This window comes from Triturus cristatus, chromosome 6, assembly GCF_964204655.1.
Source record: "Triturus cristatus chromosome 6, aTriCri1.1, whole genome shotgun sequence".
NCBI lineage: Eukaryota > Metazoa > Chordata > Amphibia > Caudata > Salamandridae > Triturus > Triturus cristatus.
Window position 1 is genome coordinate 19139691 of NC_140589.1, and position 13396 is coordinate 19153086.

The 13396-nt window shown below is 49.2% G+C and overlaps 1 protein-coding gene across 1 annotated transcript in view; it reads right to left on the bottom strand.

Annotated features, from left to right (window-relative positions):
• LOC146813655 (cullin-9-like) overlaps positions 1–13396 on the bottom strand; it is a 570887-nt gene that overhangs the window by 51645 nt on the left and 505846 nt on the right. The window contains exons 28-30 of the mRNA XM_085610143.1: positions 11120–11277; positions 8723–8939; positions 8446–8617 (exon numbers count right to left, since the gene is read on the bottom strand). Of these exons, the coding sequence (XP_085466269.1) occupies positions 8446–8617; positions 8723–8939; positions 11120–11277 (547 nt within the window). The remainder of the gene's footprint in view (positions 1–8445; positions 8618–8722; positions 8940–11119; positions 11278–13396) is intronic.

Sequence of the window (13396 nt, forward strand, 5' to 3'; positions counted from 1 at the left end):
TAAAACACATAAAATTAGTGGAGGGTTTCATCATAAAGAGCTTACAGTACGTTTGATCTACAGTACATATTGGTTCTTGGACAGGTCGAGGACCATCAAAAAGTGCATTTTGTTTGTTTTATCCACAGTGCGTGCCAATATCAGGACAAGCTAAAAACCACAACTCTACATGTATCCGTTGTGAGAAGTTGGCCTGGTATATGATGCTCACTAGTTAAAGTGATCACCTTGTACCATGCCAAGCAACCCTTATGGTGTGGTTGTAAGTCAACCTTTTCGGACTAGCTGTCCTAGTGGTAGCGTAGGCTAAGCAGTCTTTGAGGCTAAACTCGTGAAGCGTGTTAAGCCAGCTGTTTTACCAAATGCAACCCCCTTTTATACCAATGAAAGGACACCACACAGATATATATTCAAAATATATATGTATTTATTTCTCAAAGTAACCCCTAGTCTCTTTATGAGCACAGGAGCACAAATCGTCAAACAAGATTATCACAGAATACACAGAAGTTGCACTTTATATGGATAGGCCCTGGTGGCCACTCGAACCATATACTAAAATAGTGGTATAAGTACCACGACCAGAAAAGGGAAAAGGCCTAGGGCCTCTAGAATCGCTGGGCCTACAAGGAGCTAACTTCAGTTAGTGACCAGGAGGTCCACGGGTGGCGTGTGCAGAGCAAATAGTCACACGCGTGCTCCCATAGGTTTCAATGGGTGCGTAAAAAGTACAAAGTTACTGCAAAGAGGATCTTCCGGATGGACTAGGAACTCAAGATTTGGAACACAGGCACTAGAGATGTAATACTACACTTGGGCACAGGTGTACCAGCTTTACCTCACCCACAGGAAGCGGGTGCATAGGCCTCGAAGTGCGTCGGGTTTCTTCTATCTGTTCCGTGGAGCCTGAAGACAAAGATGCTGCAGGCGGTCGGTCCGGGAGAGATGCAGTGGATCCAAGAGTGGATCGGAGATGTTGAAGACCTGTAAGCAGAGGGGACAGTGTTCACAGTCACTAGCCAGTGACCAGCGTGGCACCAGGTGGGTACCAGGCAATGTCGGGTGCAAACAGGAAGAAAGGTGTAGCTTGTCTCTGCAGCCACGTGGTCCCTGGAGGTCGACGACGTCCAGGAGTCGGTTCACGAGCTGTCCCATGCAGGCTCTCGCTGTCGGCGGTGTCGGCGACTTGATCGAAGCAAACAAGCCTTGGCAAAAGCAATTGTTGTAGGAGATGAAATAAGCTGATGGTTCTGACCAGCAAGGTCAGAAGGACTGCTCCTTTGGAGGGGAGCAAGGGCCAGTCTGGAGCAACCAGACCAGCGGTGTATTTCGTAAAGTTCGTCGCCAAGATGGCTACTAGCCAGCGGGCCAGCAACCGGTTAGGTGCGTCGAGTGGCAAAATGCAGAAGGGCCCCACGCAGATCGTGGAGATGCTGGAGGGCTCACCTTTGGTGCAGATGCTGCTCGAGAGTTGGGCTTCTCAGATCCCAAAGCACAACTTGGAGGGAGCCTCGGTTGTTGCACTTGTCAGCTTGTCGTGGTCGTTTCAAGATGGCTGGCTCCACGTGTCTCGGTGCCTCCACGGGTCTCCTCTTTTCAGGGAATGTGGATCGGGCGGTGAGAGGTCTGGAGGTCCAGGTCTTGTCAGTCTCTGGGCTCGGGCTCCGGCGGGAGGCGGCGGCAAAGCAGACGTTGATTCGCTGGATGGTGCTTGCGTTAGCAAGGTGGTCACTCCCTGACCACAGGGGAGATTGGCTTCAGTCCTCTGTGCAGCAGAGCGTCGAAGTTCCCGTCTTCTTCTTAGTGTTAAGTTGATTCCAGGATGTCTGAAGTCTTAGGACACAGCTCCTACCTTTAAGCGGATTCTAGGGGCCGGACTACCTGCTAGGTCCCTCCCTATGGGTGGGACCAGGAAGGGGGGTGGTTACACCCCCAATCCTTTGTCCAGCTCGCCCCAGGCCCGGGACTGGTGTGCCCCAGGACCGGTTTGAACTGGCATATGCACCGAGGCTCCTTGTGAGCCACAGGCATGTCTGGTTTCTTTCAAGCCCTACCTGACCAATACACAAAATCCTGTCTGGGGTGGTGCACGCACCTCCCCTGGCAGGAAACCCTTTGTCCACACCTCCCAAGCTGGAAGGACTCCCAGCAGCAGGAGGGCAGACTTGTGTCTGTGGTGGCAGCATCCATTTCGTGGAGCTGAGGCTATGTCCGATTTTACCCGGGTTTCAGGTACTGTACATGTCGTGTCCCTCTAGAAGGGTGGAATGCTAACCCCGTCGCCAGAATTGGTGAGGGGTTAGTATTCCAATTCGTATGACACCTTACTCGACATGTTTTGATAAAGGCAAACCAAAGATAGCATTTAACCGCGAGGTTCATAATGCACTTAAGAGTATATGGTATGACGATATCTGGAAACAGTAGAAGGAAGTTGTTCCGACCACTGCAGACAGGCTCAGCTCATGCCAGAGCACCATCTCACCTGGAACCAAGCACTCTGCCTTCAGGATTGTTAAGGCCTGCCATAGGAGTGACTTATAGGTTACCATGTGTCCCATTTAAGGTTAGGTATAGGTATACTACACCTAAGTAAGAGGTGATTACACCAACTTACCCCAGCTGAGTGATCAGCCAGTTGTGTCAAATTGTTAGGCCAAGCCTGGGGTGGCATAATACATGCTTCAGCCCCTGGCAGGCCTTGGGTACACCAATGCCCTGGGTACCTAGTGTACACTGGTACAGGGGCTGACAGGGTGATCCAACCAATTGGGTATGTACCTAGGGTACATGGAGTCCATTTTAAAGAGAGAACAGCCAGGCTGAGATCCTGAATAGCAGGATCTCAGGCCAACTAAGTCGAAAAACCAGCTAGACACTAGGCAAAAATTTTGGGGGTAACCATAGTCAGATATCCACCTTCCTACATCCGTACTCAGGATTCTTTTTTTTTTTTTTTTTAAAACCTTTATTTAGCACTGTGTACAAGACAAATACGGGCCTACAACCATCCGGCCGGCCTCGACACTTCTGATGCTTGATAGCAAAGTACGCGTCCACTCGGTGGCACGGCAGCACCTAAAAGCATACGACCTATGTTGCAAAATCCACGTGCACTGAGTGGCAGGAGACAGTAAGGTTAATTTTAAAAAGTTTTAAAGTTAAGGAGATACAGAGCTAGAACGGATCAGTGCACAGAACAGACGAACATACAATAAATGGGTAACATCCAACAGGAGAGTCAACTAACAGTGAACATATCTAAAATGGCGGCACGAAACTATAATACCAGGATATAGATACGCAGCGAAATGTGCCTCCCAGCCGCTACCCTCCTAACACCATTCCCCCCCACTGACCCTAGAAAAAGACGTAGGAAAAGGACAGAAGAAAGAAAAAGAAGGCCCATAGTAACAAAAAACGTATCGAAGAAGACCCCCCACCCTACACGCATGCCGAGGCTATGGCCTACCCCCCCCCTAGCTACGTGTCTGTCGCCCCATAGGAACCCGAAATATAGAATTAAGGAAGGAAGAAAGGAAAAAAGACCATAAAGCGGGGAGGAGCCCACCACACTGCCGAACTCCCGGACTCCCGCGCCGCTCATACATCCTGCGCCATGTACAGAACAGTATCAAAAGACCCACGTAAACCCGGTGGTCCCGATTCAATAACACCCAGCACTTCAGCACTTCACAAGTCCTCCCCCCGGCAGAAGAAGGAAACAGGAGGCGAAATCGCAGCGACATGTAACAAAAACTGGTCATTAAAGACTACTCATCCAAAATTACAAAACGTGTATCAGTCCAGGGCCCCGTATGCCGATCCAACCAAAGCGACAACCGGCATGCCATCACCCCTGTCCGGACCGGCAGATATGATTCAGGCCCGTCCATTGCTGCGAGTCACCTTCAGCCAGGACAAAGAGACAAGATGGCCGCTCTCGAGGAAAGGGGACAATGAAGACGTATCGTACCACAGGGTCCCAGACGCAGCAGTAACATGCCACAGAGGCTCGAGCGATAGGTGCTTTCAGGGTAACATCTGGCAAGGGAAGCGAAAGGCTAGGTCTCAGCAGATAGTTCGTAGGCAGAGTCACAACGTTCAAAGTGAAGGGTGTCCCTGCAACTGTATCCGTGTCGATGGGTTGACGCGTTACATTGTAGCCAGGAGGACTCCGCACCACCAGCCCCCCATTATGCGACATTGTTTCACCTCCAGGAGAAAACAGGGGCGGCGGGGGATCCTCCAGCCGGGAACGTCCCGTTGCAACCAGTGCCTCATCGATTCTCCGGGTCAGCGCCCGGCAAGTACTCTGCATTGCCACTTTTAACGCCACAAGGGCGGCCAATACATCCCCACAGGTCGGGTCCCTCTGTACCAAGCATCGGTCCGCACTATCCCGCTGTTCCTCCAATGCGGCAATCAGCTCCGGGGCACATGGGCGCGCAGACACTGCGAGTCCAGGGTCAGCCAGCGTCTCAGCAAGAAGAGCAGACGCCATTGTCATCTCCACTGCGGGCAATTAGTGACGGGACAAAATTGACTATGATCCGAGGATGTAGACACCGGAAAAGCGTCGTGCTCCACTCGGGAGCTGCACCGGGCGAGAACGCCCCACGGCCACCGCGAGAACCGGCCGTTCGCCGCAGGAAGACGCTACAAAATGGAGTCCGCTCGCTTGTCTTCAGGGTGGCAGAGGAGAGCGCGCATTAGGGGGCTCCGACGTCGTCCACACCACTGCCGGCGCTCGGGGGAGTCCGACCCGGACGTAAGGGTCTGACTCCAGTCGCACGGCCAGCATTTCCTCCCCCGCGATCACCCGCAGTATTCCAGCTCAGCACCCCGTCCACATCCCTCGGCGTCCAGCGGCGGCCATCTACGCAGGGACCCGTGGGAGCGCCGGAGGTCGTAGTAGGCACCGAGTCAGCCACCAAACCCGCCGATAAAGGTGTCAGGAGAACGCCAGTCACTTCAATGCCGGTAATCCGCGGCGGCTGGGCGGCGCAGGTCAGGAGGATTAATCAGGATTAACAAAAGAAGCCGGACGGTCCACGGAGCCGGGAGCTCAGGCGTCCGACCCGTCGGCCATCTTGGCTCCTCCTCCCGTACTCAGGATTCTTAGCACCTCCAGATAGTGGCCGGGTCCAACTAATTTACAAAGTGGTTATTATCCATTTTTCTCTGAGAGATTTAAAGTTAGGACAAAAAAATAGCAAATGCACGATGGATTCAGAAGTTGCGTTACAGGCAGGACAAAGATCATCAGCGAAAACATCCCTGCTCCATTTTTGTACAAAAGAGTTTCGTAGGTATAGTCTTGTAGCGAAACTGGAAAAATAGTGTCCAGGCCAGAGGGACAATTTCATGCAGCGTGTCCTCAAAACAAGGGACACATTTGAATTTAAGGGATTCAGTGGTCAAGAGGCCCTCTGCTTCTGTCAGCACTGCTTCCCGGGACCTTCCCTTCAACTTCAATCCGGATACAGTTCCCAGACTATCTGGGCCAGACCAGAGCCCCATCACCCCAGCCTCCCTGGCGACTCTTCTAGTACTCTACACCAGGGAATCGAGGTGATCGAGGAAGACTTGAGTAACTTGGATAGGGCTCCCCGTATGGCAAGAGTTCATAGCTTACTTTATGTGCCCACTGCCTTTGTGGCAAGATCCGGGTATGGACGCACCAACGGGGTGCTAGCAGGTAGATCTACCAAAGGTCTAAGAAAACAGTTTTCAATTGTGGACAAACAATTTGTCAAACCTGTGCCCCACAGTTCAGCCCCATAGAGAGCACCTCCTAATACTTTTGTTTTATAAATTTCCAGAGCGGCTGCAAGGTGTCTTGATAATCTTCTCCTGCGTACTTTGGCAATATTAGCGGTCTGGTGTATAAGTTGCTTCTTCACCTTTTCAATATGTGCCACCCAATTTATTGTTGAAGTCAGGCAGATGCCCACGTAATCTAAAGCATCAACACGCTCCATGTTACTGTTACCAACTAACACATGTCTTTTGTTAGGCTTAGCCACTCCATTTCTAACAAGCATTGAAAATGCAATAGGTCTCGCCTTTCATTAAGTTAAAGCCAGTTGCTTTGCTAATGGTATTGTATAGTAAAGCAAATGGCTTTAACTTAATAAAAGGCGAGATCTATTGCATTTTTAATGCTTTTTCTTTTTAGGGGTTCGGGACGTAAACAACGAGACAATGGAGGTTGTAAAAAGGTACCTGAATTACAACACTAGCAGCGGACGAAGACTAGGGGAGAATCAACAGATGCCAGATTCTGAAGGGAGACTGAAGTAATGCTGAGGTGGTGGTGTGCTGGTGCAGAGGTGATGCTGAGTGATACTGAGGTGGTGCTGAGTTATGCTATGGTGCTGAGTCAAGAAAAGATGGTGCTTAGTGGTGCTACGCTGGTGCTCAGAAGGTGCTGAGTCATGATAAGGGTTGTGCTGCGCTGATGCTGTAGTGGTGATGCATTGGTGCTGAACTTCTGCTGAGGTGGTGCTGTGGTGGTGATGCACTAATGCGGAGGTGGTGCTGTGCTGATGCTGAGATGGTGCTGTGCTGATGCTGAGATGGTGCTGTGCTGATGCTGAGATGGTGCTGTGCTGATGTTGAGATGGTGCTGAGGTGGTACTGCACTAGTGGTGGTGCACTGATGAGATGCTGGTCCTGCATTAGTGCTGCGCTGGTGCTGAGGTGGTGCAGCCATAGTTGTTGAGAATTTATCCTATGGAACTAACAACCATTGGCAAAGCTAATAGTCCTGACTTGTGGTAGGTGTAATGTTTGTATTTATTTGATTTGCTTCTAATCCTTGATACCCCCGTGGCTGGTAAATAATACTGTTTTCCTCTTCGTAGCCCCTGGACGCCCCCAGCTATTCTCTTTGTACTTGCTCCGCCCCTGTTGACCACACGGACGGACTTCGGAAAGCGCTGAAAGTCACAAAAACATCAAAGAGGCGCTTTGTTAGCAACTGAAAGGAGCAGGAAAGTGGTAGGACAGTGGGGTGTGAGGGTCCACGGCGCGGGAAGGGGGTGCCGCATTTCCGAACCATCGAGGGAGGCCGGTACGAGATACGTCTAGGGCCAGACTTTAGGTATAAGGATCGAGCGCCTAGAGCTCAGACTATACCTTTGTGATGCCACAGATGCAGAATAAAAATAAACAGTGCGTACAGCATAGTGCAAAGTCCAAATATATTAAATAGCAGCGATAAAGTAACATAAAAACAGCGCCTAGAGCTCAGAAGAAATTAAAGCAAAGTAAAGAAATATAGAAACGTGGGAACAACACGGAGCGGAGTGAACGAGGCACGCTAGGGAGAGACTCACGTGCTCAAGCTGTCGCCAGTGTCCAATGCAGACGGCGCTGACAATACAAGCAGCTGTGTCTCTGAGAGAGGGAAGGGGAAACAAAAAGTGCTTACAGAGTAATTAAAGGCCAAAGTATCATGCAGCGGTAAGAGATCCAATCCCACTAGGCGTGGCAAAAAGGAGACAGGGTGGCAACAAGGAGGAACTGACATGCCTTCGGTGCAATCATTGCACTGCTTTTGGCATAATTTGTGACGCCAAACGACGAGCACAAATCAAAACTGAAGGCGGAGCTGGGACACGGCTTCAGGAATCGTATCGATTCCAAGCAGCCCTCGTATGACAAGAGCAGTGCATGTGCTGCTTACGTCAGGCCGAGACCTAAAAATCATATATTTGGTTTTTGATTCATTTAAAACCAAACCTCGCTCTTTACAAAACTTAATAAAATCATTTAAAAGCTGCTGTAATCCCTGCGGCGATTTTGAAATTAACAGTGTATCATCGACAAAAGCAGGGCAGGAACTCTTTTTCTGCCGATTTTAGGGCCATCGCACCCATCTCTATCTAAAAACTTAACATCGTTGATAAAAAAGAATAAAAAGTGTGGGGGCAAGGAGACAGCCCTGCCTTACTCCACACTGAACCGGGAAGGGATCTGTAAGTTGGTTATTCTCGCCCCACCTCACCTGAGGTTATCAGTTGGGGCTTCCTTATTCCCAAAGACGGTTCACAGTAGAGCAATTTCTTAAATTTCCCCAGAGCCCCATCCCAATTCAGCAAAATTGAGAAATTGTATCATATATTGTGCAGCACAGTAATGCTCTACAACTCTAAGGAGGCTCTCAAGTTCCGCTCAACTGTCTGTGGACTTTAACCAACAGCAAAGTAGCTGCTGTCACGCGTAAACACCGCTGTGCCACTTTGGCTAGAGTATACGTACCAGCTGACGCCGTCCGATTTAAGAAGCATAAGAGCAGCACATCCACAACTCCTTTCCCATGGAATGTTGTGGTATTCTCTGACATCAAGCAACTCATTTTTCCCATACATACTCTGCGAATTCCCATTTCTGTTTTTGATGTGAGAGGTTAACATTGATCCAAGTGAAATAACTCACCTTTTATATAAAAGTCTGAAAATTTCATCAGGTTACTGCTGAGGGATGCTGGTAAATATTTTGCAGGATCATCCATATGACAGAGTGGGGATATGGTCCAGCAGCGTGGCGAAAGAACAAGCACCTTCACCTCTGGTTCCTCACCTGCTCCCTGCAGTTGATCCTCCATCGTCTACAGAAACAAAGAGGTGAAATTCATGCCTTGAAAGAACAATTAGGTGTTGTGAACTCACCCTGGAACCAAGACATTTGGCCTCATTCCCCTGTGAGCTCTCACCTCTTTGAGATCCTCCTTGTCCCCCTCATCCAGCAACTTCTTGTCCAGCTGCTGCAGAAGAAAGAGATGGAACTCCTGTTGCAGTTCTTCGGACTCCATCAGGTTCTTCAGCATCTGCTGCGGGAAGCGATTTGGGAAGCACAGGCTGATTTGATCGATGACCGCACTTTCCAGCCAGACTTTCCCCTGAGACAGGAGACGATCTCCGAGATAATGCCTAGAGAAAGCAACATATTAAAGAAAACCTGAGCAAAGAGTACTATAAACATTCCTTCAGCCCGTTTACAGTTTGGTAAGAGCATTCACCAAGATGAAGTAATAAAGACGCACACCAACATACTCTCTGGCGAGTGTTCTTGATAAAACCTGAAGCAGCACCAGGACAAAAACACTAAAACATTAAAACATCGCAGTTCAACTTAGATATTCCTGAGAGATGGTCTAACAAGCAACACCGTTATCACAACAGCAGATAAAAATGGATCCATACAAAAGTCCCTGAGGTTTATTGGTGAAATGTAGATACAATAAAAGGAAAATAGAGAGAGGAGGAGAGCACAAAGTAGTTCAAGAAGGGAGGGGAGGAAAAGTACTGGGTAAGTGTGAGAGAACAAATGTATAGATAAAAGAGGAACACACAGAAAGGGAAGCGATAAAGCTGTACAGGGAATAAATAGGAAAAGAGTGGACGCACATGGTGGGGTGGATTAGTGCTAAGCAGGGAGGTGGGTCTAAGACCAGAAGGAGAGAGACTTTATGGGGGTGGAGTGGGAAGAGAGAGAGGTAGAACAGCCAGGCAGCAAAGGAGGTGGATGAAGGTCTCAACAATGGGGAACGGGGCTTGACAAACCACTGGGCAGTATGGAGGCAGATCCGGAGATGGGCTTCACTGACAAACCACTGGGCAGTACGGAGGCAGACCAGGAGATGGACTTCAATAACAAACCACTGGACAGTATGGAGGCAGACCCGGAGATAGACTTCACTGAGAAGCCACTGGGCAGTACGGAGGCAGACCAGGAGATGGACTTCATTGAGAAGCCACTGGGCAGTACGGAGGCAGACCAGGAGATGGACTTCATTGACAAAACACTGGACAGTACGGAGGCAGACCAATAGATGGACTTCAATAACAAACCACCGGGCAGTATTGAGGCAGACCAGGAGATGGACTTCATTGAGAAGCCACTGGGCAGTACGGAGGCAGACCAGGAGATGGACTTCATTGACAAAACACTGGACAGTACGGAGGCAGACCAATATATGGACTTCAATAACAAACCACCGGGCAGTATTGAGGCAGACCAGGAGATGGACTTCATTGAGAAGCCACTGGGCAGTATTGAGGCAGACCAGGAGATGGACTTCAATGAGAAGCCACTGGGCAGTACGGAGGCAGACCCAGAGATGTACTTCATTGCCAAGCCACTGGGCAGTATTGAGGCAGACCAGGAGATGTACTTCATTGAGAAGCCACTGGGCAGTATGGAGGCAGACCCAGAGATGGACTTCATTGACAAGCCACTGGGCAGTATGGAGGCAGACCAGGAGATGGACTTCACTGACAAAACACTGGACAGTACGGAGGCAGACCAGGAGATGGGCTTCATTGCCAAGCCACCAGGCAGTATGGAGGCAGACCAGGAGATGGACTTCATTGAGAAGCCACTGGGCAGTATTGAGGCAGACCAGGAGATGGACTTCATTGAGAAGCCACTGGGCAGTAGGGAGGCAGACCCAGAGATGTACTTCACTGACAAACCACTGGGCAGTATGGAGGCAGACCGGAGATGGGCTTCACTGACAAACCACTGGGCAGTATGGAGGCAGACCCGGAGATGGACTTCACTGACGAGCAACTGGGCAGTATGGAGGCAGACCAAGAGATGTACTTCACTGCCAAGCCACCGGGCAGTAAGGAGGCAGACCGGAGATGGGCTTCACTGACAAACCACTGGGCAGTATGGAGGCAGACCCGGAGATGGACTTCACTGACAAGCCACTGGGCAGTATGGAGGCAGACCCAGAGATGTACTTCACTGCCAAGCCACTGGGCAGTATGGAGGCAGACCCGGAGATGGACTTCACTGACAAACCACTGGGCAGTATGGAGGCAGACCCGGAGATGCGTAAACAGTAGCAGCTAGAAGTCAAAATGACCACGAGAGCTCAAAGGTGCTATTGACCGTGAAAAAGACTCCACTTTTGCAACATGATGAAACGAAGCCAACCCTGTTACGGTGCTCGTCTCATTCACCACTAACTGTATGACTTCTGGTTAAATAGCCAGCATGACCGCAATAGTTAAACTAACGCAAATACTCAATACTAGACCCATGTAATGCGGAGCAGCTCTGCTGATAGTATTTTTGGCATGGGAAGAGCAACACCTGTTACCTGTAAAAGTGCTCAAAGGTGTTAGCCAACTCCAATCCAGAGAGGAACAGCATGGGCTCCAAAAACTGCTGCAGCTGCCGGAGTGTCTTCACATTAGACAAATCTGTGCGGCTCTTCTGTATCTGCTCATCGATATAACGGGCAAACTTTTCACTAACCTGAAATGAAAAGGTACACTCCTGTTATTACAGTATACACAGTAATCATGCTAAGAGACATATGGATGACTAGTGCTGCGGATGTCGGGTACAGGTCACAATACTGCATTTGACACTGAGTGGTGCCATCAGAGGTGAGAGCACAGGCATAAGAGAAGAAAATGTGACTTACTGGCAACCAAAGCCTTCCACCATTTTATTCTGATACAGGTTCACATGATTTTGAAATTCTCCAACTTGTCAAGATGGGAATGTTCAGAATATTATAATCACAGAAAACACCCAGTATTCACCTCCAATAGGTGTCCACCTCATTTGGGTCATTCGAGTCGAGGGCTTAGAGCCTGGGTACCTGGGCATGGCCATGGCTGGACACGGCTACCATCTGTAACTTCTGCAAATTATGCATTTTTCCATGAGATGAACGAAAGCCAAAGAAATGGATGAGGTTTTGATTTTGGTGTTTAAGAAGCTGCCTTCAACCATTTCATAGCTTACCTCATCAATTACTGTTGCATCTTCTTGAGCTGGTGGAACCATGCATAAAGTCCTCGATACAAGGTCAGATATAACCAGATATTACCAGATTGCAAACGAAGACACAAAATACATTTTCAGATGCCTTTACATTTACTGCTCTAATTATGAAGTAGTTCTAAAAGCACTGCACACATCTTTCCTAAAGTACAAGGATTTGAAAAGATGCACAGGTGCCACCTTGACATATTAAGCAGATAACAACCTGGCTGTAAGCAGCATCAACAAAGCTAGTAAGGAACTGAGCAGGCCTAGACACTTGCCATCCTCTTCTAGAGCCAACGGAGCAAATGCCCTTCCCTGCCATTGATGGTGTTTGCACAGAACTTTTGATTCATCTTGCATTCCTTATGTCTTCATTGTGTGGTCATCCACAAAAGTCTCTTTTCCCCACAGAAGCATCAAGCTCTAAATAAGGCATTCCTTGGTGCATCACCCAACTCGTAAATAGAAAATCTATTTCCTAACTTCAATAGCTAACGTTCCTGAGACAAAGTGAAAGAAATTGCCAAAAAGAACAAGTTACTTGCCTCTGGGAATGCCTTATCTGGTAGAGACGATCTAGCTGCAGACTTCTTACCTTAGAATTATCCTCAGGAGTCAGACTAGATCAGGAAATGTTTTCCTGAGCAGTACACCCCTGGCGCTGGTAGGTGGTGTTGCTCGGCTCCAAGTGGCATCATCGGCACTGGCAGTAACATATGTGGTGCTTATCTAAGCGCCACCCCAGCGTGCTAACGTCAGTACAATTTTGCGACTTTCCACGCCAGAAGCCTGGAGCCACAAAGCACACTGACCACTGGTGTAGAATACTAGGGCCCTGAAAGGTGAAAGCCCCGTCCCTAGAAATCTGATCGCAGAGAGGGGAGGATGGGTGGGTCAGTAAGGAATCTGGGGTTAGATAGAGTCTCTACCAGATAAGGGCATTACTGGAGTAAATTGCTCATCTGATAGAGACTTGTAGCCGCAGATTCTTTACCTTAGAATAGGAACCCAAGCAATAACTCCCCGTAGGTGGGCCTGAGGACCAATTTCACACGAGGAAGTCCTGCTAGACCGAAAGGGCAAAATGCCCATCCATACGGGCCTGACTGTCCAGGCAATAGTGTTTGGTAAAAATTGCGCAAGGAAGCCCATGTTGATGCCTAGCAGAGTTCCAGGAACGGACCTCCAAGTAGTAACGCAGTGGTTGCAGCTTTAGCTCTGGTGTAATCAGCCCGCAAACCTTCAGGGGTTTGTGCCTAAGTCCATGCATAGCAGAATTTGATATAGAGCCCGATGCATTGTGAGATGGTCCTTTTCTGTACGGCTCGTCCTGTCTTCGCTTCGACATACCCCAAGAAGAGTTGGTCGTCCACCCGGAACTCTCATGTGTGGACATGGTAGAGCGGCAGATCCAGATGGTGAATTCGCTACTCTTCCTTGGTGGAATGAGGCAGGGCATAAAAAGTAGGGTCAGTGATGAACTGGCCTACATGAAAGGGAGTGACCTCTTTTGGAGGAAAGGAAGCCCTCGTACAAAGCACCGGTTGTCTGGGTAGATGTTCAGTAAAGGAGGCTTGGATGACAAGGACTGAAACTC